The sequence below is a fragment of the Eptatretus burgeri genome, chromosome 2 (assembly GCF_056783735.1).
Source record: "Eptatretus burgeri isolate ZD-2024b chromosome 2, Ebu_testis_v1, whole genome shotgun sequence".
Lineage (NCBI taxonomy): Eukaryota > Metazoa > Chordata > Myxini > Myxiniformes > Myxinidae > Eptatretus > Eptatretus burgeri.
Genome location: NC_140962.1, coordinates 71,227,361 through 71,254,613, shown reverse-complemented (window position 1 = coordinate 71,254,613; position 27,253 = coordinate 71,227,361). Strand labels below are relative to the sequence as shown.

General features: G+C 44.0%; 2 protein-coding genes, 1 long non-coding RNA gene and 1 pseudogene across 14 annotated transcripts in view; 2 read left to right on the top strand and 2 right to left on the bottom strand.

Moving 5' to 3' along the window:
- The window catches only part of LOC147032278 (mitogen-activated protein kinase kinase kinase 20-like), a 153,288-nt gene extending 128,049 nt beyond the window's left edge, over positions 1-25,239 (bottom strand). For 7 of the 11 annotated variants that reach the window (XM_085869719.1, XM_085869722.1, XM_085869724.1 and 4 more), the window contains exons 1-4: positions 25,131-25,239; positions 9,529-9,685; positions 4,198-4,285; positions 3,966-4,067 (exon numbers count right to left, since the gene is read on the bottom strand). In XM_085869719.1, coding sequence (XP_085725845.1) covers positions 3,966-4,067; positions 4,198-4,285; positions 9,529-9,685; positions 25,131-25,228 — 445 coding nt within the window. In that variant the 5' untranslated portion in view covers positions 25,229-25,239. Of the gene's footprint in view, positions 1-3,965; positions 4,068-4,197; positions 4,286-9,528; positions 9,686-13,972; positions 14,173-25,130 lie in introns of those variants that run through there. The other 4 variants (XM_085869721.1, XM_085869723.1, XM_085869729.1 and 1 more) reach the window with 4 other exon arrangements.
- Positions 173-3,956, bottom strand: LOC147032280 (uncharacterized). 2 transcript variants are annotated; one of them, XR_015055105.1, is made up of 3 exons: positions 1,544-3,956; positions 1,247-1,446; positions 173-1,151 (listed from the first exon to the last, which is right to left on the bottom strand). It is a non-coding gene; the product is annotated as an uncharacterized LOC147032280 (long non-coding RNA). The 2 variants fall into 2 exon arrangements; XR_015055104.1 differs by having other exon boundaries at positions 1,247-3,956.
- Positions 6,949-7,089, top strand: LOC147032279 (signal recognition particle RNA; annotated as a pseudogene).
- A 180-nt stretch (positions 25,240-25,419) lies between the features above and the next one.
- Positions 25,420-27,253, top strand: part of WDR75 (WD repeat domain 75) — a 110,678-nt gene continuing 108,844 nt past the window's right edge. The window contains exon 1 of the mRNA XM_085869718.1: positions 25,420-25,726. Coding sequence (XP_085725844.1) covers positions 25,629-25,726 — 98 coding nt within the window. The 5' untranslated portion in view covers positions 25,420-25,628. The remainder of the gene's footprint in view (positions 25,727-27,253) is intronic.

The window sequence follows — 27,253 nt, the reverse complement described above, 5'->3', positions numbered from 1 at the left end:
TTCACTTCCTCCTACTATACACCGTTGTGGACACTCGAGGGCCAAGTCCGAGGTGTATAACAGCATATAATGTGTGTCAAGGGGGACGTTCTTAGATCTGTGAACCCCAAATACAGAATCCTCAACTGAATAGTCAAGGTTTAACTTTTGTTTGTTGGTGTGTGTGTGTGTGTGTGTGTGTGTGTGTGTGTGTGTGTGTGTGTGTGTGTGTGTGTGTGTGTGTGTGTGTCCCAAACCTCACATTCAAAATCTCAACCTCAACCCCCCAACCCTCGCCCAACACAATGTCTTTTTTAAAATGAGATTTCCACCTATATATAATTTTTCGTTTTTTTTCTCTTCTTCCAATTCTGTCTTTTCAGGCTTTCAGGTTTGATGATGTAGAAAGGGGGAGTAAGCCTGCACTTTCTTCCCAGAACTAACAATATATATTTTTTATGTTTTTTTCTCTTCTTCCAATTATGTGTTTTAAGGCTTTCAGGTTTGATGACGTAGAAAGGGGGAGTAAGAACTTTCTTGATAGGTTTAGATCCCAAAGAGTGGTAGCATTTCAAGTCTCCAAAATAAACCCAACTTTCCAAGTCTCCAAGGTATAACCACATTCCTGTTGAGTGTCCAAGATACGTATCACATTGTGAGTTATCAAGCCAGAACCCACATTTCAAGTCTCCAAAAATATAACCATCTATCCAAGACTCCAAGGTAGAATCACAATTTCCAGAAATATTGTGGGTTTCAGTGATAGATCTCACATAGTATAACTGTGGATCATCAAGGAAATCTCCATTTTTCCAATTTTTATGGGTTTCAGTGATAGATCTCACATCATATAACTGTGGATCATCAAGGAAAACTCCATTTTTAAAAATGTCTGAAATTTATGAGTCTCCAAGGTAAAACTTGTATTCTGGCTCATCAAGGTATAACTTGTTCAGGGGGTATTGTCTTGATAACTCACAATGAGTACTATTGTTGCAAAACTCTTTTTCAGGACTTTGCTGGTCTCCAAGGTATAACTCTTTGGTTGGGTCATCAAGGACGAACTCGTTCTGTGGGTCTTGGTCGCTCATAAGGTCTTCAACCAAGCCAACAATTTCGCCCCAAGTTGTAGCAAAAGCAGTATTTTCATTTCGTATTTCAGATACAATTTCCTGTGAGAGAAAATAATAATGTATTAATAAAGTGATTTAATTATTACATGAGTATGCTTCAATCAAACTTTGAAAATAGGAAAATAAATTCTTACCTCAACAGATAAGAGGTTTGAATCCAGTTCATCAACTTAAAGGTTTAGTTCCATACAAGTAGTCGATCTCAAAGGAACCCCAAAGTCATCCCACTCAAGGCCAAGCTCGTTCTGTGGGTCTTGGTCGCTCACAAGGTCTTCAACCAAGCCAACAATTTCACCCCAAGTTGTGGCAAAATCGGTATTTTGAGATACAATTTCTTGTGAGAGAAAATAATAATGTAAAAAAATAAGTTATTTAATTATTAAATGAGTCGATGCTTAAATCAAACTGAAAATAGGGAAATAAAATCTTACCTCAATGGATAAGAGGTTTGAATCCAGTTCATCAACTTGAAGGTTTAGTTCCATACAAGTAGTCGATCTCCAGGCAAGCACACAGCACACCATTGTCAGCAAAAAAAATGTTTAAAATGGAGCCTGGGCTTGAGGCTTTTATAGGGAAAGACTGGTAGGTGTGGTTTCCTTCGGAAATTTCCTGGGCAAGCCCAGGCAAATTTTTCAAAAGCATAACATTTTAGAATTTTTTGGCGATTTCTTTGTGAGTCAGAGATGAACTGGAAATGATGTAAGAGTAGGTGGGGCTTTGACAAAGTGGGCGGGGCCTAGAAAAAGTGGGCGTGGCTTATGAAAATACCTCGTGAAACGTGGGTGGGGCTTAGCAAAAGCGGGCGGGGCTTAGGAAAAATGGGCGTGGCTTACGGAAATACCTCACGTAAAGTGGCCGGAGCTTCGGGAAAAGTGGGCGGGCTTAAAGAAAAGTGGGCGGGGCTTGTAAAATCCCATTGTGAAGTGGGTGGGGCTTATGAAAAGTGGGCGTGGCTTAACAAAAATAACATGTGGCTCAGGAGGTGGTCAAAGAAGAGCATTAAGAGAAGTTTATCATTTCGTAATGACACAAAAGGGGTATCTTAAAAAATATAAAGATTCAAATGTTTTATTTTTAAATATTTTAGATGGGGATTATTGTGCAAAGAAAATTAAACAATTGAAGGAATTTGAGAATGAACAAATCTTTATAGGTTCAATGAGTGAGCTAAACAATATACATTGGTTATTTGAAAAAGAGTGCCCCTCGGCTTACATGTTTCAGATATTTCTTTAGAATCACCTTTAACAAATCACATTACTATTTTACTACTTGAACAAATCTTTATCTTATTGCATTGATTATTTGAAACAAAGTGTCCCGAGGTTAAAAGGGGAGACAAATAAATGTACCTTGGGATAAAAAGGGGGTTTACTTTTTAGGGAAAAAAAAAATGAATCGCTGAAAATCCCCCATTCATTTACATGGGGAAAAGTGAGCCAGAATCAGTATATTCACCCTACTTATATGCATAGTAAATATATAATAAATATATGTATATTATATAAATAAATAAATAATAATGAAAAAATAAATGTATATATATATATTCCACATTCTCTACACTTGGTGAATGTATTATAATCTATTATAAGTTATTGTCAGACAGAAAATCTTGTTGAAGAGCTACATGATGTTACTGAAGTGTTGTGCTGTTGCCAAGATGAAGCAAAGACCACACAGTCTTTCATAATGTTGTTGAAGAATAACTCGTCAGTGCTACACAAACTGGCCCACAGCACGCGACAGCCAAACAACCCAAAGATCCCCCACAAATGAAATGCCATGCTGCCACCCATGTAGAGTCAAGACCATGCAAGCTTGAGACAGACAGAGACAGAGAGAGACAGAGACAGAGACAGAGACAGAGACAGAGACAGAGACAGAGACAGAGACAGAGACAGAGACAGAGACAGAGACAGAGACAGAGACAGAGACAGAGACAGAGACAGAGACAGAGACAGAGACAGAGACAGAGACAGAGACAGAGAGAGAGAGAGAGAGAGAGAGAGAGAGAGAGAGAGAGAGAGAGAGAGAGAGAGGAAGGAGGAGGGTGGCTACCCCTTTCTGCACCCTCAATGTACTCTGCACACATTTGGCCTTGCAGCCTGCAAACACACCTCAACGGCTTAGCCTTCAAGTTTGGCTGCTTCCCAAGCTCAACTGACATTAATATAGTTTACCCACATAATTTTTTACCACTGCAGTTACACGTAAACATGGCCGATGACAATAATATTATGACATCACACTTGACTTGAGACTTGCCCTCGTAGACTTGAGATTTACTTGAGAATTGGTTCAGGTGACTTGTTGACATTTCTAGTAAGAGGTTTCAAAATGACTTTCTTAAAATGTAGAAGATGGCACGTTGGGGGGGGGGACGTTTGAACGTGGGGAGGTGCCAAATGAGGTCCTGTACATGTAAGGAGTGCTATAAAAAAAAAAAAAACATATCCAGAAATCATACAAAATACAGCATGTCTGTCTGTTTGCTTCGACTCGAAAACAGCTTGGCCTGTCTGCATCAAATTTTGTATACGTGCTGGGAGTACCCAGGGTCAGGTCATGGTCACAAAATAATTCCCCGCTCCCCACCCACCACGAGGCTAGATTGACGATTTGCAATTTTCAGCTGTGCATGTGGTACGTTGTTTACTGATTCTTGCCGGAAGGAGGAGCTATTACTAGCCACGGGGACAAAACGGAGGGAGCGGATGTTTCTCATCCACTAAAATTCAATGAATGCAAAAAACCCTTGGAATTTGGGCAAGAAAATAGATGCTGAAGGTTTCAAAGAACGGGAAAAGTCTGAAACACTCAAACTTGCGAATGATAACATATCCTTACCTTTCGCAATATCCATGGCCCAGGCAATAATGAGCTTATTTGTCAGGTCGTTGCTTTCACTTTTCATGAGGAACTCAAAGAGGGATCCATTTGCAGCATACTCTGTGGAAATACAATGATACCGTTGCTTCGCTTGGGGTTTATATATTAGGGGGTGAAGGAGTTCCGTTTCTGTGCAAAGTTAAGTTTGTTGAGCTGGAAGACATCATGACCTTGAATGGAAAGTCCTCACCTGTGACTATGCAGTAGTTCGGCGGCTCAGAGACAGCTCCGTAAAACTTGATAATATTCTTGTGACTCAAAACACTCAAGATTTCAGCCTGACGGGAAAAAATTTAAGCATCTTCACTTGGAAAGAGAGATAATTTTACACCATTTGAGGAATGCCAAGATATATTGATATTACAAGCTGACCAAATCTGCAAATATCCAACTGTTCCTTGGCTTGTTTATTAATTTTATTCATAATGTGCATTAACCATGGTTTTTTAAGAGAAAGCAGAGCTGTATGCTACCACTGTCTCAAGGAGATGGGGATGTAAGCAGCGCTGTCTCAAGGTGATGGGGATGGCCAGACAGAGGCCCCTGGAGTACCTGCGGAAAGTGGACGCAGCGACGCGCTGCTCTGGCGCATGCTCCCATACCTGACCTGACCTATGCTACCACAGCACCTTCCCAGGTTGCGGATAGGGGAATGGCACACAGATATTTGGGTTACCGGTGTTCACCGAGGCAGACAATCAGCGGCACGTGTCCTAGCTGGAGGTGTGGTCGTACCTGGCAGCTCTACCTCCCTGAAAAGCCTCCATGAAGTGATGATGGAACATGTGTCTGGCGGGTTAGGGTCACCGTAAAAACCTCTTTGCCCCCAGTTAAAGGTTAAAGAGCACGTAGCCTCCATCATGGCAAGTGCAGTTCCAGATATACTTGGATTCTGGTCAATGGATGCGGTCCTGCTCGAGGGCGTTATCTGCTCAATTTTTGGGATCCGGTGGCAGATCTTGCAGGAAAGAGAAAGTGGTGATGGGCCTGCATCAAAGAGAAAGTGGAAACATCACTACGATAATAGTAGCGCAGGCTGTCCTGCAGCCAAAATTGCGTCAAGTCCTGCAGTGATAAGAAGTGGCAACGGGAACAGGTGAAGGGTGTCGCTGGAAGCTCTTAGTCATGTACCTGCATGTAGGCGACTTCAGTGTGATGATCGTTCGTTGTGTAATCAGGGCGACTGCAGTGTTCGTGTCCTGCTGGAGTGTCGGAGCAGTCATTTTTCACGGGGAGCCTGCTTCCCTCAAGTTGGGGAAAAGCCTGGAAAAAGTGGCCAAAAAAAGTTTGTCCTCCTTGCACCTGCTGGCAGATTGTGGCCAGCTGGCCGCCCAATTCTGTGGTCGAAGTAAGGAACAAATAAAAACAATTACTTTTGTTTTTGGAGCCTGGAAGGTTCACACATTGACTGATGGTGACAATTGCATTGAGAGAAAAACCGCCATCGTTGCCCGCTTTCTGAACCAACATGATGTTGACTTTGCGATGCTCAGTGAATCACAGCTTATGGAGGTTGGAGCCAGCTACACATTCTGTTGGATTGGGAAGCCAGAATTGCAGCCACACCAGGCAGGAGTTGGCTTTGCAGTTCAGACATCATGCATGCAACATTTGGTGTGCCTCCTGAAGAGGATAAATGAAAGACATGACCATGCACATTAAGCTCGCAAATAGGCACCATGCCACTGTCATCAGTGCTTCTGCCCCAATGGTGACCTATCCAGAGGATACAAAGGAGGAGTTCTATGATTGCTTATCGTGGACAATTGCAGTGGTTCCCTCAAGAGACAAACTCCTTCTCCTTGGTGACTTCCCTGCTAGGGTTGGCAATGATTTTGCTGCATGGGACCATGTTTTGGGTCATCACGGCGTTGGAAAGGAAAATGTCAACAGAACGCTTCTCCTGAGTCTGTTTGCTGCGTGTGAACTGGTTATCACCAGCACCATCTTCCAACAGAAAACTAACCGCAAAACATCGTGGATATACCCTCGATCCAAGCACTGGCATATGCTCGACTATGCCATTTTGCAGCAAAGGGATCAAGCAGACATCCACCTCACGCGGATCGTTCATAGCTCAACAGCCTGGTCTGATCATTGGCTGGTCAAGGTCATTACTGCACTCAATGTGCCCCTGAGAGTTCGCGCCAAGTTGTCATCAAGAGGACCCCACCTGGATGTGGATAAACTGAAGATTGATGGAAACAGGGCATGACTGCAACAAACCATCAATGCAGAGTTAGAATCAAGAGCCAATGATTGCAATGCACCCGCTGACGTTGAGATAGAATGGCAGAAGCTGAAGGAAGCAACATAGAAAGCAGCTTTGAATACACTTGGCAAGAAAAGATGCTGGCACAAAGATAGTTTTGACGAAAACGACCCGGAAATCCATACTACCCAGTCTGATCTAAATAACAAACATCCGGAATGGGAGTTCTGAATGTTTTTTGTGGAGTTCGACTGGAGCGTTCCGATGTGGAATGTGATGCACCCAAAAGATCATCATGACCTCTTGAGTTGATTCGGCTAAGTAACAACAAAAACACCACTAGAATTCCCATGTTTTAAATGCACGCCATGTTTAGGTACAGAAAGTAGCTCAATACGTCCTTCTAGCAAGACAAGGCATTCTAATTACAAAATAAATAACAAAATCAACGATAACATTGTAACAAAGCATATCTTAATTCTCATAATATTTACAATAATAATAATAATGGTAGTATCATGTGGCAATAATAATAATGAACATATTATAATCCCTGCGCTGGCCCAAGCACATCTGGGATTGGTGAAAGGTAAGCTAATGCTCAAGCAGGAAAGTAGGTAGGTGTGCTTTAAGGGTGTGAAGACCAATTAAAATATGGTCCAACGAGCCCACTAGTGCTTATAAATGGGACTGCATGTCATTTGCTGTGCATACTTTGAATAGTAGCTAACCGGGCGTAGTGGCGTGCGCCTGTAATCCGGCTACTCGGAGGCTTGGGTTGGAGGATCGCTTGAGGACGGGAGCTCTGCGCTGGGCCGCGCTATGAGAGGGTGTATGGCAGCCCGGAATCATGGCGAAACCCAACCCTTATCCCTGTGTCGTAAGAGGCGACCAGGGTTGCGTCAGGAAGGGCATCCGGCGTAAAACCTGTGCCAAATCAGTATGCAGATCATAACAGATGATCCGCTGTGGCGACCCCTAACGGGAGCAGCCAGAAGACGAACAACAACAACTTTGAATAGTAGCTCTCGCCAATCAAATGCAATGAGAGTACGGATATGATGTCTCACACAGCATGAAGTGAAACTGCCCGAAGGCAAACAGAAACCTTGTCACAACATGAAAATGTATTAAAAAAAAACAAGTAAAAGAAAATAAGTTTATTCCAAAGGTGAGAAAAAAAGAGGAATGAACGAGTGAAGGTGAGCAGTGATTCGTGATTTTGGTAATTTTACCAGAAGGGGGTTGTTGGAGGAGCTTGAGCGCCCTGCAAAAATCTGGTGGGGACAAATCGCAGACAAAACAGGGTGGGGCGAGACCAGAGAGGAGACGGTAGAAGACAGAAAGACCACTGACATGCCTGCGGTGAGAGGCCCAAAGACTCAGCCTCATTGTGGGAGATACCAATGATCCAAAATGTCTTGGTTTCCACAGCGTGAAGCTGAGAAAGGTGAGAGGCAGGAGCACCAGCCCAGAGGGGAGAGCAGTACTCCATCAAGCTGCGGACGAAAGCTTTGTATGTGGTCAGGAGCTCAGGTGGGCCGAGGAAGGACTTTGCATGACGGAGTATTCCCAGTCGGCGACTGGCTTTTGAGGCGAGGTTGGAAATGTGACATTCCCAGGAAAGATCATGGCAGATAGTGAGACCCAGAAGTTTGAATGAAAGGACTTCTTCCAGAGGATTGTTGAGAAAGTAGATGGGGGTTTTCTAAACGGTCCTTTCGGAGAGACATAGTGAGAGTGTGAGATTTGTCAGGATTGAAAGACATGTTCCACGTGTTGGACCAGTTTGTGATTTTACCCAGATCTGCAGTGAGCGAAGAAGCTGTTGATTGCCGGTCTGATGGATGACAGATGGTACGGCAGAGGGTTGAGTCATCAGCAAAGAGATAAAGGGGATTTTCCAGAGAGTCGGAGGGATCATCTATTAAGATCAGAAAAAGAACAGGGCTCAGAACGCTACCTTGAGGAACTCCAGGCTGGACAGGAAGAGGGGATTAGGGAACTCCATTTAGGGCCACACGTTGGCTGCGACAGGAGAGGAAGTCTGCGAGGCATGAGTGGAGATGGCCTTGGAATTTTGTTTTGCGGCTAAAAGGAAAAAAGACTGACCAAAAGCAACTTCTTATTCTTCTTCGTCCATGTACACCACAAGGATGCGAAGTATTATCATTGGCAGAGGGTGTGGCTGTGCAGCTGATGCAATGCCCTCTGCTGGTTAGGGCAGGAATTTGGAATTTGGCCAGGGTGCCGGCGGTAGCTCGCCTTCACTTAACGGAGGACACCGTGGGATCTTCAACGTCCACCGACAAATGCTGGCAGACGTGACGCCCAGTTTGACGTCGATCCGAGGGACGGCACACACATTGATGGAATCACCTTGCCTATGAAACACCGAGATGACAGTTTATAGCTGCGTAGTAAGCAACAATCAGACGCAACTGCATGATGCGGTTGGGTTCAGGAGGAAGGTCGAGGAAGAGGGACGAAGGTAAATAATTTTTGGCCCATTTACTTCTCCACCAGAGAAAGATTCATCTTCACCAAACACCTATACCACACGTACCCATCACGTCCCTTCCTCAGTGTCACAACAACACACTGCTGCGAGGGAATGAAAAAGAATTAACGAATTTGGCCAAGCTGGAAGCAAACAAAATTTGGAAACTTTTCTTGGCCTCATAAGTCCATTAGAAGTTATGCAAGTTAACTGCAATGAAGGAAGCAAAGTCAAAGTTCACCTGATTGTTTTGAGGTGAGCAAAGTGCAAGTTGGCTGGAAATGCAAAGAAGTTCTTTGTTTGCAGTTTTATTATTATTATTATTTTTTTTTTTTAACGAGCAAGCTTGTTATTACCTTTGTGTAAACATTTTCAGCTTGCTTAAGGTGATTGCCAGCAGATGAGTACACATCATACAGGAACATAATCATACCTATAATGACAATATCAAACACTGGCATGCTCCTTGACGCCTTGCTTGTATTTACATATCCCCTTGCTTTTCCCAAGGCCACAGTTAATATAACAATGATAAATGTTCCTTTGCGAGGAAATTCAACACAGGAGGAGGCCATAAAGCTCATGAAATCCTGTGCTATGATTGCCAACCGATGGTTGTTTGTCTGTACTCTATCCTTTCAAATGCTGAGCGTTAAGCAAGGAAACAGCTCATACCATTTTTAAAGTCTTTGGTTTGACTCAGCCGACCTGGACCTGCCAACCCTCCCAGATGCTCTAACCATTACCCCATCGAATTTGCATTCAACTTGACCAATTATTAGCAAAGTGTTTGCTGGACTGGCAAATACCTCATTTTCAATCAAAAGCAGCTTCTTCACAGCGACCTCCATGTTCCGGGGCTGCCAGTTGGCACGGTACACTGTGCCATAACTACCTCCACCACAGTGCTCAAAAAATTCCAAGTCAGCAAATGGAATTCTCACAAATGTTTCACCTGACAAAGCCCTGGGGGGGGGGGGGGGGAAGAGGATGGCAGTGTATGCTCTGCGCAATGTGGCTTTCAGCAAACTAAAAAGTGGGAAACAGAGCGGTTGCAATAATTACTACTTCAGGCTGTGTGGTTGTCCATGTTGGGTCCATCTACCAGTAAGCAAAGTTAAATTGTCTGGAAATGAGCAGACCACATTATTTCAACAAACTAATAGAGTTGGAGTCCATGTCGTTTATCTATTTTAATATCTGGAATTGACTTGTGAAAAACGTGCACGGCAGCACACATTCCTTTGGGATGGGAATAAAGCTGATTTAATGATCAGGTGTAAGTTCAACAAAAAGCACTATTGCCTACTTTTTCAGAATACAAAACGAAATTAAATTATCATTTTAGCCCCCCCTCCCCCCCTACTCCTCTCACAGCCCCTATGAGGGCTGCTTGCACATTGGAAAGGGGTCTGCAACTCCTCACAAGTTAAGGAATGGGAGATGGTATGACACACCAAATGAGTTGGCTCACACCATCAGGATGGTTGAAGAGGGTGTGGCAGAGACTACTCTAGCTTCCAAGTACAATGTTGATAAGGTTGACATTTGTAGGGCACCATCAATTGCGACCTCAGACTGAACAGTTCACACAGAGAGCTCGTGCAGGTCATTCAAGTGTTACAATGACTCATGAGCAGAGTTATCTTGACAAACTTACCACAAGTAACTGCTTTTCAACATTAAGATCTCACCAGAATGACCGGCAAAGACCAATCAACCATCGAATTTCAACTCAAACAGTTTGGGACAGGCTTCATCTCAGTGAGATGAGGTCCAGAAGACCACTGTTGTGCAGCCCTCGAACACAGCACCCCAAATGCAGCTCAAGCAAAGGGTGACGGAACATCACAACTGCAGAATGAACCATTGACACCATGAGGAGGAGATTGGGACCATACTCTGTGCAGAGCGTTGGTGCTGCTTAAGCAGTCTCCTTGGCTATTGAGCACAATCCTGGATGGGTGGCCACTCCGACACAGGATACCAGCATGCTGGCACTCATTTTGCCGACCTCGGAAGGATGACAGGCCGGGTTAACCCCACCTGGTATTAATTCAACAGCTAAGCGAATTTGAACTCAGGACCCTTGGATCCAAAGTCCGCCACCCGAACCATTAAGCCAACACTAGGCATATTGGCATCATGTTTGTTTCACAAATGTGTCTAGATTCTGCCACGACATCTGCAATGGATGTGTTAAGAGTCTGTAGTTGAGGTTGAGAAACATTTGATAATTGTGCAATTGGCTGTCGTAATTAGTTTGTTTGGGGCAGCCTGACAATATAAGCTGGCATTGAAGTTGGCCAAAGAACTGATCTTGCCATCATTTGTAGGGGTGTTGTGATTAGTATCAGATACAAGGGATGAGATCATTATGGCTGTAGTCGTCCCTCTGGCCCAACAGCAAAGTCATCATACCACAGTGACTAGATGAGCAAAGGAGTTTAAACATGTCACAGTATTGATCGAAGATAACCCAATGTCTGGGCGACCTTTGGACACGATTGGTCCGGACGAACATTTCTGCTGTGGAAAGCAGGATAATGTGTGATCACCAAATCAAAGTTGTCGAACTTGACAAACACTGACATTTCTGTTGGTAGAATTGAAACCATTATCCATGAACATATTGGCATATCAAAGGTTTCTACTAGATGTGTGCATTGAAACCTCAGATCACAAAATCGCAACTAGAGAGTGAAGTTCAGTAAAGGGTCTTTGGAGATTTCAACACTGGTACAGTGGAGTTTTTGTCATATCTGGTCACTAGTTTACTAGTTATAAGATATGGGTTCAACAATGGGAACCTGACATCGAGAGTGAACCAATACAGTGGAGGCACTAGACATCTTCACGCTCAAAGAAATTCAGTACTCAGCCAGCAGGATTATGACCAACCTCTGGGATTCAACAGAGTGGGACTAAATGATTACATCTTGCACAAAACTATCATCACTAGTCAGTATTATTCTGATTTGCTGGTCCAGTTGCATGAAGACATCTGCAGAAACCATGGGAATGTTGAAATATGGTGTTCTGCTGTTGCACGACAATGGGCCAGTTCACAAGGCCAGAGTTGCGCAGGCCATCAATCGCTCGCCAGTGTGGTTTGAACAGTTGAACCATTCACCTGACAGCCCAGACTTGGCCCATATTTGTTCCACGTCTGAAGTTTGAGCTCTATGGTCAATAGTTTCAATATGATGATTCCTTGAAGTTCACTGTTGACGAGTGGTGAAATGAGCAGTTAGATGATTTCTGTTATCAGGGAAATGCTAATTTGAAGAACAAATGGGTGATTACATTGAGAAATAGAGTTGAAAATTGTTATCTTGCTTCTCTGCACATTTATAAGTTACTGTTATGTGCTGCCTCCGTGCACTAAAGCAACCGGAGGGCTAGCACAGCAGAAAAGCTTTACGGACAGATATATGTCCCGTCTATTGTTTAACAGGTGAAAACCAGCATACGACACGAAATAAAAGGATATTTAACTAGAAGGGCACTTGGTGGAGCACATACGTCTGATCCACGAGAGCATATCGGGCCCAATACATTTTGGAAATACCATGCTGCACAGGACTACATAGTTTTTGAGCCCCATCTCTCAATGTTCAAGAATCGCTTTAAAAATTAAATAATTCTCGTATGCAGATCCGGATTCGGATCTTCACCAAAATAGAATCAATTCTTCCTTCTCACACACCCAACCTGTCCACCAAGTTTCATCCGAATCCGTCTACAACTTTTTGAGATATCTGCACACAGTCAAACAGACAGAAAGGTGGTGAAAACAACCTCCTTCGCTTTTGGTGGCAGAGCTAATAAGCAATTTATTAATCCCTACTGTCTACTTTTCAAACACCACTACCGTTTAGTAAGATTCCATCAAAATGATTTTCAAAGAAACACTCAATGATTTTAAAACTCCCCAAAGTTACACATGAAAGGTTCAATGCAGTTTTGAATTTAACTCATGACCTTAAAGTTGGCAACTTATCTCATGCACCCAGTTCTTAATAATAAGACCCCAGCAAGGCACAAATTTACGTTAAAATCAGAAAGGTTTACATTCGAAGTAAGCTCTGTTGCCTCGATAAATGCACGAGTGCGTACAAAGTGATGTTCGACTGGCCAGTCGCATTGCGAGTCCCCGGAGGGTGATCTTCATTCCACCGAAGCAAGTAGATGACCTCTAGTCCACTGCAAACCATTAAGGATCACTCTGCTTGGATATCATCTCTGCAACACCAGCAGGATAGTATAGGTTCGTTGAGAACCCGACCGGCCAGCAGATAAGATTGACCAGCATCTGCAGAGATGCAGCTGGTTGGAAAGTCGGGGCTGTGGTTAACACCATAATTGTTGTGTTGAACCTGGTTTGTAAAATGTACTTCAGCTTGGACGTGCCACGCACCCAGCTGGCTTCTCTCTGTTTACATCGTGTTCCCTTCCTGCCTCGTATGGCTCTGTCACACCTTTTTATTTTGTTGTACAAGGTCACTCTGAAGCCTGACGTGGAGATTCCTGCCTTGGCTTGCTTTGCCTTCGATGATGCGTGTACGTGGCTTTGATCGGCATTTCGTATAACAATTCTTTCCTCCAAGTCCGTCATTCATTTTAACTCGGCCACCCCAAAATTCCTTTAATTCAGCCCAGCTCCATTTGACAGGCTTGGGTGTCGAAGGCTGCCAGGACGCTGCCCGATTGCCTGCTATTTTCCCACAGTACAAACTTATTTAATTTATGTTGCCTTTTCCACAGAACATGCTGTACTTTACCAACATTTCTAATTATGTGGTACATATATCTAATCCGTAACAGTTGCAAAACATTTTGAACATCTTCGTGTATCCTGGTGTCCTTGTATTACATGTTAAAGTAGACTACCGAAGAGTGTCTGTTTTTCATGCTAAAATATATCCTGTTTCCTTCTGTCCTTGTCACACATGTTACATTTGAGGAACGTTCATGAAGTATATGGACGCTGTATTCACACCGGCCCAGAATAAGCAAACGTTGAATTTCTAAAAAGGTAAGTAAGCCTCACAGGTGGTGAGTAAGAATAAAATAAAAAAAGCACAAAAGAAAGATCTTGCAGCCATGCAGGGCCAGGTGGAAAAGAAGCAGAAGCTACAAATCAGAAAGTTCCTTCGGCATGGCTTGTCCGGGGTTTTCCCGTGTACCTCTCTTACTTTGCTCCGGTATTTGTCCACCCCGTGCTTCACTGGTCGCAAAGAAAGTACTTACCGCTCTCCTGCTGAGCCCTCACGTCGCTGAGGCATTGCAAGTGAAGCCCACTCTGCTCTGGTTCTTCAGCAGAATATCTGTTTCTGCAAACTCGTCTGGACGGGGAGCACCGTAGGACGGAAGTGTGGGGGCGTGTTTTCCAACCTGTACCCTTGAAGTGACCTCACATTGTTAGACGTTGGTATGCACATCAGCCTGATGGGTAAAACAATTTCTTCCATTGAAATGCATTTTGAAGTCCAATTGACTGATGTGCGCTATACCTCAAAAGCGATGATGCAACAGCCAGGTCAATATTCCACTGAATCACAGTTGACAACAGCGATTGCGGTTCGGAACTGCCTCACTTGTTGTGGTATACGGCGTCATGGCTTGGGGAAGAGTTAGAACACAGAACGGATCAGCACACAACATAACAAAAGGAACAGCAGAAAGAAAAAAGGGGAAATGCCAACAGCAGGGCAGTGGGAGAAAATAAACTGAGATGGACAACAAGGTATGTGCGGGTAAGGATGAGGGGTTGGAGAGAAATCAGGGGGTGGATAAGATGGATACAGAAGCAACAAAAAATTTTTTGGGGGGGTCGGGTGGTTTAACGGATGCAGAAAAGATCATGGTTTGGGATGGGGGATGGATGACGTGGTGGTGAACAGCTGCCTTGAAGACATGGAGGGAAGGATGAGATTGAAGAGAATGTGGAAGTTGGTTCCATAGGCAGGAAAGAGGAACAAATGAGTGGAGGTAGGCAGTGGTTCTGGATTTTGGGAGTTTTACGAGAACTAGAAGGTGGTTGCCGGTACTGGATCGTGTGTGCCTTGCATCAACCTGGGGGCGGGAGAGAAAGAACACGGAGAGGGCAGAAGGTGTAAGACCAGAAAGGAGGTGGAAGAAGACAGAGAGACCACCGACCTGTCTGTGACTGAAAAGTGATCGGCCCACAGACTCGGCTTCATCACGGGAGATTCCGATGATCTTGAAGACCTTTGTTTCCATGGTGTCAAACTGAGCAAGTTGTCAGGCACGAACGAACACAGTTGAGTTCGTAACACCCAGGCAATTTGCATGGTCACTTGGCTTCATGAGCTACCTGTGAACAACAGTTTCTGTCGTTGTAATTCTGATGTACAATCTTATCAACTGCTATAAATCTAGCGTCCATCCCACGTCCTTGTTGTATGTTCCATAGTGTATAGCTGGATGTACAACATATATGCCAGCAAGAGATGCGACTTTCTTCTACACCCTTGCAATTCCCCTACTCAAACCTGGTTGACCGGTTAAGCGTAGAGTAGTGTGTGTGTTTGGGGGGGGGGGGGTTGGATGGGGTTACATTTTTTAATGCTCTGAAAATGCACGACTAATACCGAGAATCTAATACTGATACTGAGAAGTATCTACCTTCTGCACCGTTACTTCAATGGCCCACATCTTGTCTTGTGGTTCAGCCAAGAAGGTTTTGGCCCAAGATTTTTTTTTTTTTTTTCAAGAACTGGCTGGCCCGGTTTGATTGACATTCGACTGAAAGTGATTCAGGCACAAATTTGTAATTTGTTCGGGATGCCGGCGATAACCCCCCCCCCCCCGACTCATTGTGAAAGGTACACCATGAGGATGTTTAACGTCCACCCAACTAAATGTGTTTCCAGATGAGGACGGCACACTTTGTGATGCAAATCAAATCATTTATCTCAAACCCAGATGAGACAGCCTCTACCTGTACCATCCTGCCTGCCAGATGATAGATGATAGATGATAATGCTGAGAATGCTAAGGGGGGTATTTACCAAGAAAGGGTATGGGACAGTTAACTTCCATAAATTAGACTTCTTTTGACATACATCATCCCTGGGTGGGGGGAACATCTGAATTTGTTCAGTGAAGGTAGACTTGTTTATTCTTATCTGTTATTGGTCTGTAGCAGAAAGCCCCATTGGCAGCTCTCCACCCATTCCTGTCTTGGGCTGGATGTTGTGCTTCTTCCATATTAATTTGATTATACAGCATCCCTTAGATTCTTCTCCACTGTTTGCTCTCATCTGTTTTTTTATCTTCATTTTTTGGAGGAGCGAGATTCATGAAAGAACAAAGTAGAATCGATAGTGGGACAAACATCAAGGAAATGAATGAACAGGAAAGAGGAGAGGGAAGATCTAGAGGAAATACTCAGATCAGCAAGTAAGAGGGTGGTGTTCGGAAAGATTAATGGGGGTAATAACTAATAAAGATCATGGGTCAGAAATGGGGATGTCAAGGATCATGGTACACGACTTACTTGAAATCCTGGAGGGAAGAGTGAGACAGAACAACCTCTGGAAAGTGGTTTCATGGATGAGATAAGAAAGGAAAAAAAAAAAACAGAGTTGAGGTTTGCAGTCAGCCTGGATAAGGGGGTCACTGGAAGAACACGTGCTTACCTGGAGTTTCCGGGGAGCTCAGAGGATTCAGACAGCAGAGGGAGTAATGTTGGTGAATAAACAGTGCAAAACAGAGGGACCACTAACCTGCCTTGTGATGCAAGAGCAACAGATCCTGTGATTCAGCTTCATCACTAAAAAATTCCAATAATTTGGGGAGCTTTATATTCCATAGAATGCAGGAGAGACAGATATATGTTGCTGTGGCACCAGCTTATAGCAGAGAGCACTACTCCAATGAGATATGGACAAAGGTCTTGCAGACTGCGGAGCTCTAATTTTGCAAGGAAAGACTTGCATCGATGAAATATGCCAGGTCTGCGGCTGGCTTTGGAGGCCAGCTTTGCAATATGTGGATGGCCCAGGAAAGGTCATGGCTGATGGAATGGCCACCTTGGTGAACCCACTGGCCGACTGTTCATCATGCTTTGGTATATTCTTTTTCACTTGTTTTTCCGAATGCATTCTTAAATGAAAGTAGAATTTTTAACAAATGTTGGGTTCACCATCTACATAATAACATGCTTGTCACATCTGTCTGTCAAATATCGAGAGATGACCGAATCTCATGAGATTGTGAATTAAACATTGTCTCGTCGTTATTTAATTATCTCCGCCACCAAGGTGGACGGAGATTATGTTTTCACACCTGTCTGTCAGCAGGATATCTCAAAAAGTTATAGACGGATTCAGTCAAAATTTGGTGGAAAGGTTTTGTGGGTGACGAGGACGAATAGAATAGATTTTGGCGAAGATCTGGATATGGATCCGAGAATTTATTTTTTAATTGATTCTTCACCATTGAAAGATGGCGCCAAAATTATATATAGCACGGTATCTCAAAAAGTTGTGGACGGGTTATGACAAACTTTGGTGAATGAGATTGGGAGGTGACAAGATCAAGCAGATTCAATTTTGGGTTCAGGTCGAGGTCCGGATACAAATCCGGCCTATCAGTGGGCTACAAAACGTAAACTGTTCAGCTTTATGGAGGTATGCGCTTCGACCGAGTGCCATTCTAGTTTCAACACTGTATTAATGTATGAACACAATTATGCTATTCACAATCCATGGAATTTCTGTGGGACATATCTTGCAACATTGTGAATGGGGACCTGGCGAGAACTAGGCCAGAAGGCTGAAAGGAGAAGTTGGAAAGGTGGGAAAGCAGGTGATGAGGATGTTGGATTAGTCGAAATTGGTGATTGTATAATATTAAAGAGGATAGAGGAGGGGAAAGAGAGTTAAACATTCCACCATTTAAAGGAGGTAATGCTGAAATAATATTGAATGAAGTACGGATGTGTTCTTGCTTTGATTAATGGGAAGAAAGTGGGAGGGGAAGACACATTTGGGGGAGGGGGCAGAATGGGGACAGAGAGTTGGGAGATGGGGTTGAGGCTTTTTGGGGTCGGGGGGGGGGTGGTTGAGGACTTGGAGTGTGGAAGGGTTTTGAAAATGTGGGATTGAAGGGGTGGATTGAGGACTTGAGGTGGAGGGGGAGGGAATTAAGACTTGGAGTGGGGAGGTGTTTTAAAAACTTGGGATTGGGGTTGGTGGGGGGAGGAGGTGGGGGAGTTGATGACTTGAGGTTGGTAGGGCAGAAGTTGTGGACTTGTAGTTTTCGGAGTGGGGGGGGGGGGGTAGTTGAGGACGTGGGGTGGGGAAGGAGTGATTTAATCAAGCAACATCTTTCGGGAGCACTTAGCTATACAATATTAAAATAACATTATATTTAACTGATCTTGGCATAATATTGTTGAAGTCATATTTTACAGTAAGTGTAATTTCTGCATGTACCGGCTTGTGCTAGTCTATATTTTTAATTTTAATAGGCAAAGCCTAGAAGCGAACGTAGAATTCTTCTTACATTCGATGCTGCAATTTCCGGTTACTTCGGCCTGGATTCGGGATCAGCGATCAAATAATGTAAATCACGATTAAAAATTATTTTTTGATGATGCGGGAGATATCTTTATTAAAATCAGTGGAGGAAATATACACCATGTTTGAGACGATACCTTTATCTCCCGGCATGCATCATTCCCCATGACCAAAACCGGAAGCAAAAAAACCCGGAAGCATAAGGGTCATAGCCAACGACACGGATTCCAAATTGCCGGGAGTATTGTGTTGTTGTTGTTGTTGTTGTTGTTTCCTATTCTCTCATGTGCACGCGTTAAGTATGAAGCTCACTACGTTCACTAATATATTTACCTGAAAAGAGGATGAGTGCTGCACACATTGTGCACACCACATCCCCTTCCCCCACTACTCCACAGCTTGTATTTTATACCCACATGGTGAGGAAAGAGTGCAAATATGTCAGTGAAAATAGTTTCAATAAAAATGAATGATAAGGATCCTAAATGCTGCTAAAATATATAATCTACATGTTTGAAATATATATTTTTTTACGTATTTGAAATACATTTACAAATTAGAAAGCATCTCAAAATCCAAAGGAAAAATCTGCATCCGCTTTGTACTTAAACTAAACTTTCTTGACAAAAACATGACAAAAAATAAAAATAAAAATTATTAATTCGTCTTTTCCATATCCTCATTACAAATGCTTGTTGAAAATTTGATGGAAAAAGTTCAAATGCAATAGCGAACGTAGTGAGCTTCATACTCAACGCGTGCACATGAGAGAATAGGGAACAACAACAACAACAACACAATACCCTGGCAATTTGGAATCCGTGTCGTCGGCTATGACCCTTTTGCTTCCGGTTTTTGTCATGGGGAATGATGCGTGTTGCGTACCGGGAGATCATGACCGGAAGTGTTTATTTATTTATTTATTCAATTAATTTTTTCCCAAAGTTAATTTTATACTTCCGAAAGTGATTTTTTTCATGACAGGAAGTGCTTATTTAGTATTTAACATTACCGGGAGTGATTTTGAAACTCTTTCCGGAACTTTTAATTTCTTTTATTCATGACCGGAAGTGTCTATTTATTTATTCATTCAATTATTTTTCCCCAAAGTTAATTTTAGACTTCTGAAAGTGATTTTTTCATGACAGGAAGTGTTTATTTAGTATTTAACATTACCGGGAGTGATTTTGAAACTCTTTCCGGAAGTTTTAATTTCTTTTATTCTTGACCAGAAGTGATTGTTTATCTATTCAATTATTTTTTCCCCAAAGTTCATTTTAATAGCGAACGTAGTGAGCTTCATACTCACACGTGCACAGGAGAGAAGAGGAAACAACAACAACAACACAATCCCCCAAGCAATTTGGATCCGTGTCGTCGGCTATGACCCTTTTGCTTCCGGTTTTTTTTATCATGGGGAATGATGCGTCCCGGGAGATAAAGGCATCGTCAGAGACATGAAAGACCCAAATATCAGACATGGTCTATATTTCCTCCACTGATTTTAATAAAGATATCTCCCGCATCATCAAAAAATAATTTTTAATCGTGATTCACATTATTTGATCGCTGATCCCGAATCCAGGCCGAAGTAACTGGAAATTGCGTCAAAATCATCAGCTGTGCGGCGCTTACACATACCACGGCATAGTTGGCAAGTATACAGTTGTGAACAAGTTATAGGTAAAGTCAGAAACAAATGTAAGAAGAATTCTACGTTCGCTTCTCGGCTTTGCCTATTCCATATTACTAAGAAAAACACTAATCAGTAGTACTGCAGCATAGCAAACTAATTGTTCGACTTTTCATAAAAGCACCAAAATTGGTACATATTTTGACTAATGTATTCTGAACAATTCTGGATATGGAGCCACTCGAGATTTTGCCTTGGTCAGCTTTGGCGGCCATTTTCCAAAATGGCCACCATTCTACTTTAGCAACATGGGATATCTGTCATTGTTATTTTCTTTGTAGGTTTCTCAGAGGTGATAAATACTCCATGTGATGTACATTTACAAAGGAAAACAATACAAGCCGATCCTGCAGTGATTGAAACAGTTCGCACGGCCAAGCAGATTGGACAAGAACAGTTTCAGGCATACTCAAAGGATTGCCTCACCGACAGAACCAAGACTATTGACGAACCTATAAAGAGGAACAAACTCCCCCTCTTCGGAACAGACAGAAGATCAAAAGCACCCAAAGGAAAGGAAGCATCTGTGAAGAATGATATGGCCTTATTTGCAAGGCTCTACATAGGCTCCCAGAACCACGATGGGAACCTGGACGAGTTCTTCCGTCATGAAAATCAAGCATGCCCTCCCGCGTTATCTGATGCAGGTAAGTTACACCTGGGTAGCAAAAGCGACTTGCTGGTGTGCCTTGAAGGCGTTGCTGAAGCTCAGTCTGATGCACCTGCTGTCACTGCTGTTGTCCTTGACGGCGCCGTCATCGTGCAGATGTTAAAGCCTGGCACTGCCAAGACATTTGAAGAATATGCCCACCAAGTCTTCATCCCATACGTCGAGGGGCAGCTGCGTCGTGCTTCACGTCTCGACCTCGTTTGGGATAGCTACAAAGATGGCTCTTTGAAAATGACGACAAGGGAGAAACGAGGAAAAGGGGTGCGACGGCGCGTGGTGAGCACCACAGCCATACCAGGAAACTGGCAGTTTCCTACGTGTCGACGCAAACAAGGTGGAGCTCTTCACCTTCCTGTCCAATGTGCTGGTGCAGTCCTTCCATGATGAGGCAAAGGAGCTGGTAGTCACTGATGGTGAAGCAGTCATCTGCCTTCCAAAGCAGGAAGATGAAAGCTCTCTGGCTCCATGCGGTCACAAAGAGGTGGACACTCGCATCATGCTACATGTGGCCCATGCTGCAGAGCATGACCACCGTCAGATTCAAGATCGAACCGTAGACACCGACGTCGTCGTCTTGGCGGTGATGGTAGCCTAGGCACTACCATGTGTGGATGAACTCTGGATTGCCTTTGGGATGGGCAAGAACTACCGCTACATCCCTGCCCATGAAATAGCTGCCTCCCTCGGTCCAAAGAAGGCACGTGCCCTCCTTGTCTTCCACGCCATGACCGGATGTGACACGGTATCAGCATTTGTGGGGCATGGGAAGAAATCTGCCTGGGCCACATGGAACTCGTTTCCAGAACTGACAGATTCTCTTGTGACCCTGACCACCACACCAGTCAACATCCAGGATGGCACAATGCACTGCATTGAAAGGTTTGTGGTGCTCCTCTATGACCGCACCAGTCCATATACGGACGTCAACGAGGCCAGAAAGAAACTCTTCGCCAAGAGGAACTCCGTCCAGCGCATCCCATATACCTACGATGCTTTGGAACAGCAAGTGAAGAGATCAGTCTTCCAGGGTGGCTATGTCTGGGAGCAGGTCTTGGTCCCTCAACCCGTGCTTCCATCACCAACAAGCTGGGGCTGGCGGCAAACAGAGGATGGGTCCTATGAACCGCTCTGGACCACACTCCCTGAGGCTTCAAAAAGCTGCTTTGAGCTGGTGTCGTTCGGCTGCAAAAAAGGCTGTAGAAACCGCTGCAAATGCAAGAAGGCTAATCTGCAATGCACTGGACTGTGTGCTTGTGAAGGACAATGCCAGTAGACAGACGCAGTAGACACAGACTGAGATATCGGCCTAGCTTAGAATGTGCAAATGCAAAGTCGCATTGCTTGTAAAAGTGTTGACTTCTTGATCCAGAGCCAGTACACTTGAGCTCAGAAACTCATATTGTACGAGACTGATGTATGCGTGTACCATGTGTCCTGGTAGAATGGTAATAGACAGTAAACCGTAGCCGCTTCAAAGTGAAGTGTGCAATAATTTGACTACATTTTCTGAGTTTTTCATTATCACGATTATCAGTTCCCTTTTCAAAATAGAGTAAAGTATGTAATCTATAATGCAATTTTTGTTGATTCCAAACCCATTGAATGTGATGGATATCATTTGACTCTTGTTCTCCAGGCAATAATGGGTACTTTTCAGCGAAAAGTTTCAGGACAGCAGCAATTTACAAATCAAATAATGGCTTTTTTACCGAAAATACTGCCTCATAATATTTGAATACGCCTTTTCATGGTCAATTTACTGAATTTTACACTTTCCTTATATGTACCACCAATACAATAAGAAAATAAGAGCATATAGCCAATTTCGCGAAAGTAGAATGGTGGCCATTTTGGAAAATGGTCGCCGAAGCTGACCAAGGCACAATGTTGGGTGGCTCCATATCTAGAATTGTTTGGAATACATTATTATACATGTGTACCAATTTTGGTGCTTTTATGCAAATTTGAACAATTGATCTGAAATATCAGACTATGCAGCAGGACTACAGGGACTGCAGACCCTTGCCAGGACTTGTTTTCTGTGGTGTTTGTGTGGTGTTTGTGTGGTGTTTGTGTAGTTTTGTGTGGTATATTTTGCGTGGCGTTTGTGTACTGGTGTGTTATGTAATTAATAAGAGACATAACTAGAACTGCCACTTTATAACTACTGGTAGTGATGACTGGGTATCAAGACGTCCCGTTTTGATGCAACCCCGCTTTGATAGGAAACCTGACCCTAATTCATGACATTTATTATTATTATTCAATTGAATTTAGAACGGGATTAAAATAAATTAAATTCAAATCGAATCAAATGGAAGACCAAATTGGTGGAGTCCTGCATTTGAGAAATCAGAAGGAACCCAAACAAGCAAAAAGCAAAGATGAAGTCATCAGGAGGAACCTGCATAGGATTAACATTTCAGCTACTGCTCCTCTACCCTCAAATCCACCCAAGCACAGCCAAGTAAGCCTTATAAATAAATGAAAAAAACCCCCAAAAGACGCAGATCAAAAAATTAAATAATTCTGCCTGCCAGACCATGCGCCCGATCCAGTTGATATTTAAAACTTATATTCCCAATCAATACTAGATAATAATTGTGAAGTTTCACCTTGATTAATGAAGTGGTTCATGAGAAATACTTTTTAAAAGACATTTGCTCAATGCAATATGGCTGCCAAACCATGTGACATCAATTATTCATGAATATCCTGGTATCCCCATGGTTGAGGAACATTTGTATAAAGTTTCCACATAAAGTCCAGCTGTTCTGGAGAATTTTTTTTTTAAGTTTTAGGATAAATTCAATATGGCTGCCAAACCATGTGACCGATGACATCATACGTGTGAACCTTTTGTTCCTCATCGTTAGGTGGTCATCCACAACATGGCCAAAAGTATGTGGACACCTGCTCACCCAACATCTTATTCCAAAATCATGGGCATTAATATGGAGTTGGTCCCCCTTTGCTGCAAGAACAGACTCCACTCTTCTGGGAAGGTTTTCCACTCGATGTTGGAATATTGTTGCGGGATTTGCCTCCATTGAGCCACAAGAGCATTAGTGAGGTTGGCCACTGATGTTGGGCGATTATGTCTGGCTCACAGTTGGCATTAAAATTCATCCCAAAGGTGTTCGATGGGGTTAAGGTCAGGGTTCTCTGCAGGACAGTCAAGTTCTTCCACACCGATCTCAACAAACCATTTCTGTATTGACCTCGCTTTTTGTGCACGGGGGCATTGTCATGCTGAAACAGGAAAGGGCCTTCCCCAAACTGTTGCCACAAAGTTGGAAGCACAGAATCGCCTAGAATGTTTTTTTTAATGCTGGAGCGTTATGATTTCCCTTCACTGCAACTAAGGGACTGAGCCCGAAGCAGGAAAAACAGCCCCACACAACACCATTATTCCTTCTCCACCAAACTTTACAGTTGGCACAATGCATCCGGGCAGGTAGCGTTCTCCTGGCATCCGCCAAACCCAGATTCATCCGTCGGACTGCCAGATGGTGAAGCGTGATTCCACTGCTCCAAAGTCCAATGACTCCAGCCGACGCTTGGCATTGCACATGGTGATCGTAGGCCTGTGTGCGGATGCTCGGCCATGGAAACCCATTTCATGAAGCTCTCGGCGAATAGTGCTTGTGCTGACCTTGCTTCCAGAGTCAGTTTGGAACTCGGTAGTGGGAGTTGTAACTGACGACAGACGATTTTTCCACACTACACGCTTCAGCACTCGGCGGTCCCGTTCTGTGAGCTTGTGTGGCCTACCACTTCGCGGCTGAGCTGTTGTTGCTCCGAGACGTTTCCACTTCACAATAACAGCACTTACAGTTGACCGGGGCAGCTCTAGCAGGGCAGAAATTTGATGAATTGACTTGTTGGAAAGGTGGCATCCTATGACGGTGCCATGTCGAAAGTCACTGAGCTCTTCAGTACGACCCATTCTCCTGCCAATGTTTGTCTATGGAGATTGCATGGCTGTGTGCTTGATTTTATACACCTGTCAGTACAGCACTGGGTGCAGCTGAAATAGCCAAATCCACGAATTAGAAGGGGTGTCCGCATACTTTTGGCCATGTTGTGTTTCTCAAAAAGATTACTTTCAGGTGACGTAAAAGAGTAAAAAAAGAATGATCTGGACATTAGATATGTTGCAGTATTATGGTATTTCGACAAAGTGTATTTCATTCTGTGTTGGGGTGTGGATAATTATCTTTCCCAGCTCTGGCTGGAATTGTCGTCCTCCGTTTCAAAATCCTTGTAAATTGCCGAGAGTGGAATATTATTTAAACAGCGTAAATATCCAGATATTCATAACAATGAATAACGAGATTTTCACGAACAATTCACCATAAAACGATCAAGCGGTTATTGAATCGAAGAGTTTCAGTACCCATGATGCAGTGCGCGGGCGCCATATTGGTTGGCAAGCAAAAAAAAAAAACGAGAAAAGGTAAACAAGACCGAAGAAGGCCAAATAATTCGCGTCACCTTCTATTGCAGTAAGTCAGAATAACGAGATCGACGTGAAAGATTGCACAGCGACTGATGCTATCGTTGCTAGGGAAGTGACGTGGCGCGCACGGCATTATGGGTCTGAAAATTTTCAGCGAAAACCCTCCGTAGCCGAGTCACATCAATTAAGTCCTGCGAATTACACGAAGATCAGTGATTGAATTGTCTCAAAGGTTTTCCTGGTGTTTTATGAGCCTTGGTTTTTCTCATTGTATTTCGGTCAGGTATTAATTTTGTCGTTTATTTCCGGTCCTGGCTGGGCGGTGTTGTGCTTCAACATTCCGGAAGTTGAGAATGTTTCACGTTGTCCGATAGTTTTTTTTAAATTTTTATTCTTGTTTTCTACTTTTTTGGACTCAATTTATTCGGAAAGATGAATACGGTGATTATACGGTAAAATGAATCGGATTTCCGTCTGTAAATCGTCACTGAACTGAAAAAGGAAAAGTTGCTTCTGTGAAGAAGACCGTCGTGATGGGTTCCGGTTGTACCGAGGCTCCTTCGACGCGGCTCTTTCGTTGTGGTGGAAGCAGAATTGTGTTGCGACGGCCGGTGTTCTCTGTGGATGGAAAGTATGTTTGGCGACGTGCGTGGTGTTTATCAGGGGTTTGTGACGGAGAGTTTCGATAAAGCGCGCACGTGGTCTTGTCCCCCGCATCGCACGTGCTTGGTGGATGAGAGTTTGAAGGGCCAGGTCGTCTGTCGGACGATAGTACGTGTTTGGTACAGTAAATGTAAAAACTGTTACATTAAAATAATATATAGTTTGTGATGGAAAGAGAATACAATTACACTTTGAACATACACCGCCTGAATATCCCGCTCTCGAACGTCCACCGCTTGAACTGAAATGGTGTCAATTCGAATTTCCTCGACGACTTTATAATATTTTTCATACAATATCTTATAAATCTTATAAATCAGACGTGTTACATACATGGTGAGGGCGGGAAAATATATACGTGTGTGTGTGTGTGTGTGTGTGTGTGTGTGTCTGCGTGTGTGTGTGTGTGTCTGTGTCTGTGTGTGTCTGCGTCTGTGTGTGTCTGCGTCTGTGTGTGTCTGCGTCTGTGTGTGTCTGCGTGTGTGTGTCTGCGTGTGTGTGTCTGCGTGTGTGTGTGTCTGCGTGTGTGTGTGTGTCTGCGTGTGTGTGTGTGTCTGCGTGTGTGTGTGTCTGCGTGTGTGTGTGTCTGCGTGTGTGTGTGTCTGCGTGTGTGTGTGTCTGCGTGTGTGTGTGTCTGCGTGTGTGTGTGTCTGCGTGTGTGTGTGTCTGCGTGTGTGTGTGTCTGCGTGTGTGTGTGTGTCTGCGTGTGTGTGTGCGTGTGTGTGTGTGTCTGCGTGTGTGTGTGTGTCTGCGTGTGTGTGTGTGTCTGCGTGTGTGTGTGTGTCTGCGTGTGAGTGTGTGTGCGTGTGTGTGTGTGTCTGCGTGTGTGTGTGTGTCTGCGTGTGTGTGTGTGTCTGCGTGTGTGTGTGTGTCTGCGTGTGTGTGTGTGTCTGCGTGTGTGTGTGTCTGCGTGTGTGTGTGTCTGCGTGTGTGTGTGTCTGCGTGTGTGTGTGTCTGCGTGTGTGTGTGTCTGCGTGTGTGTGTGTCTGCGTGTGTGTGTGTCTGCGTGTGTGTGTGTGTCTGCGTGTGTGTGTGTGTGTGTGTGTGTGTCTGCGTGTGTGCGTGTGTCTGCGTGTGTGTGTGTCTGCGTGTGTGTGTCTGCGTGTGTGTGTCTGCGTGTGTGTGTCTGCGTGTGTGTGTCTGCGTGTGTGTGTCTGCGTGTGTGTGTCTGCGTGTGTGTGTCTGCGTGTGTGTGTCTGCGTGTGTGTGTCTGCGTGTGTGTGTCTGCGTGTGTGTGTATCTGCGTGTGTGTGTGTATCTGCGTGTGTGTGTCTGCGTGTGTGTGTCTGCGTGTGTGTGTGTGTGTCTGCGTGTGTGTGTGTGTGTGTGTGTGTGTGTGTGTGTGTGCGTGTGTGTGTCTGTGTGTGTGTGTGTGTGTGTGTGTGTGTGGGTGTGTGCGCGTGTGTGTGTGCGTGTGTGTGTGTCTGCGGGTGTCTGTGTGTGTGTGCGTGTGTGTGTGTGTGTGTCTGTGTGTGTCTGTGCGTGTCTCTGTGTG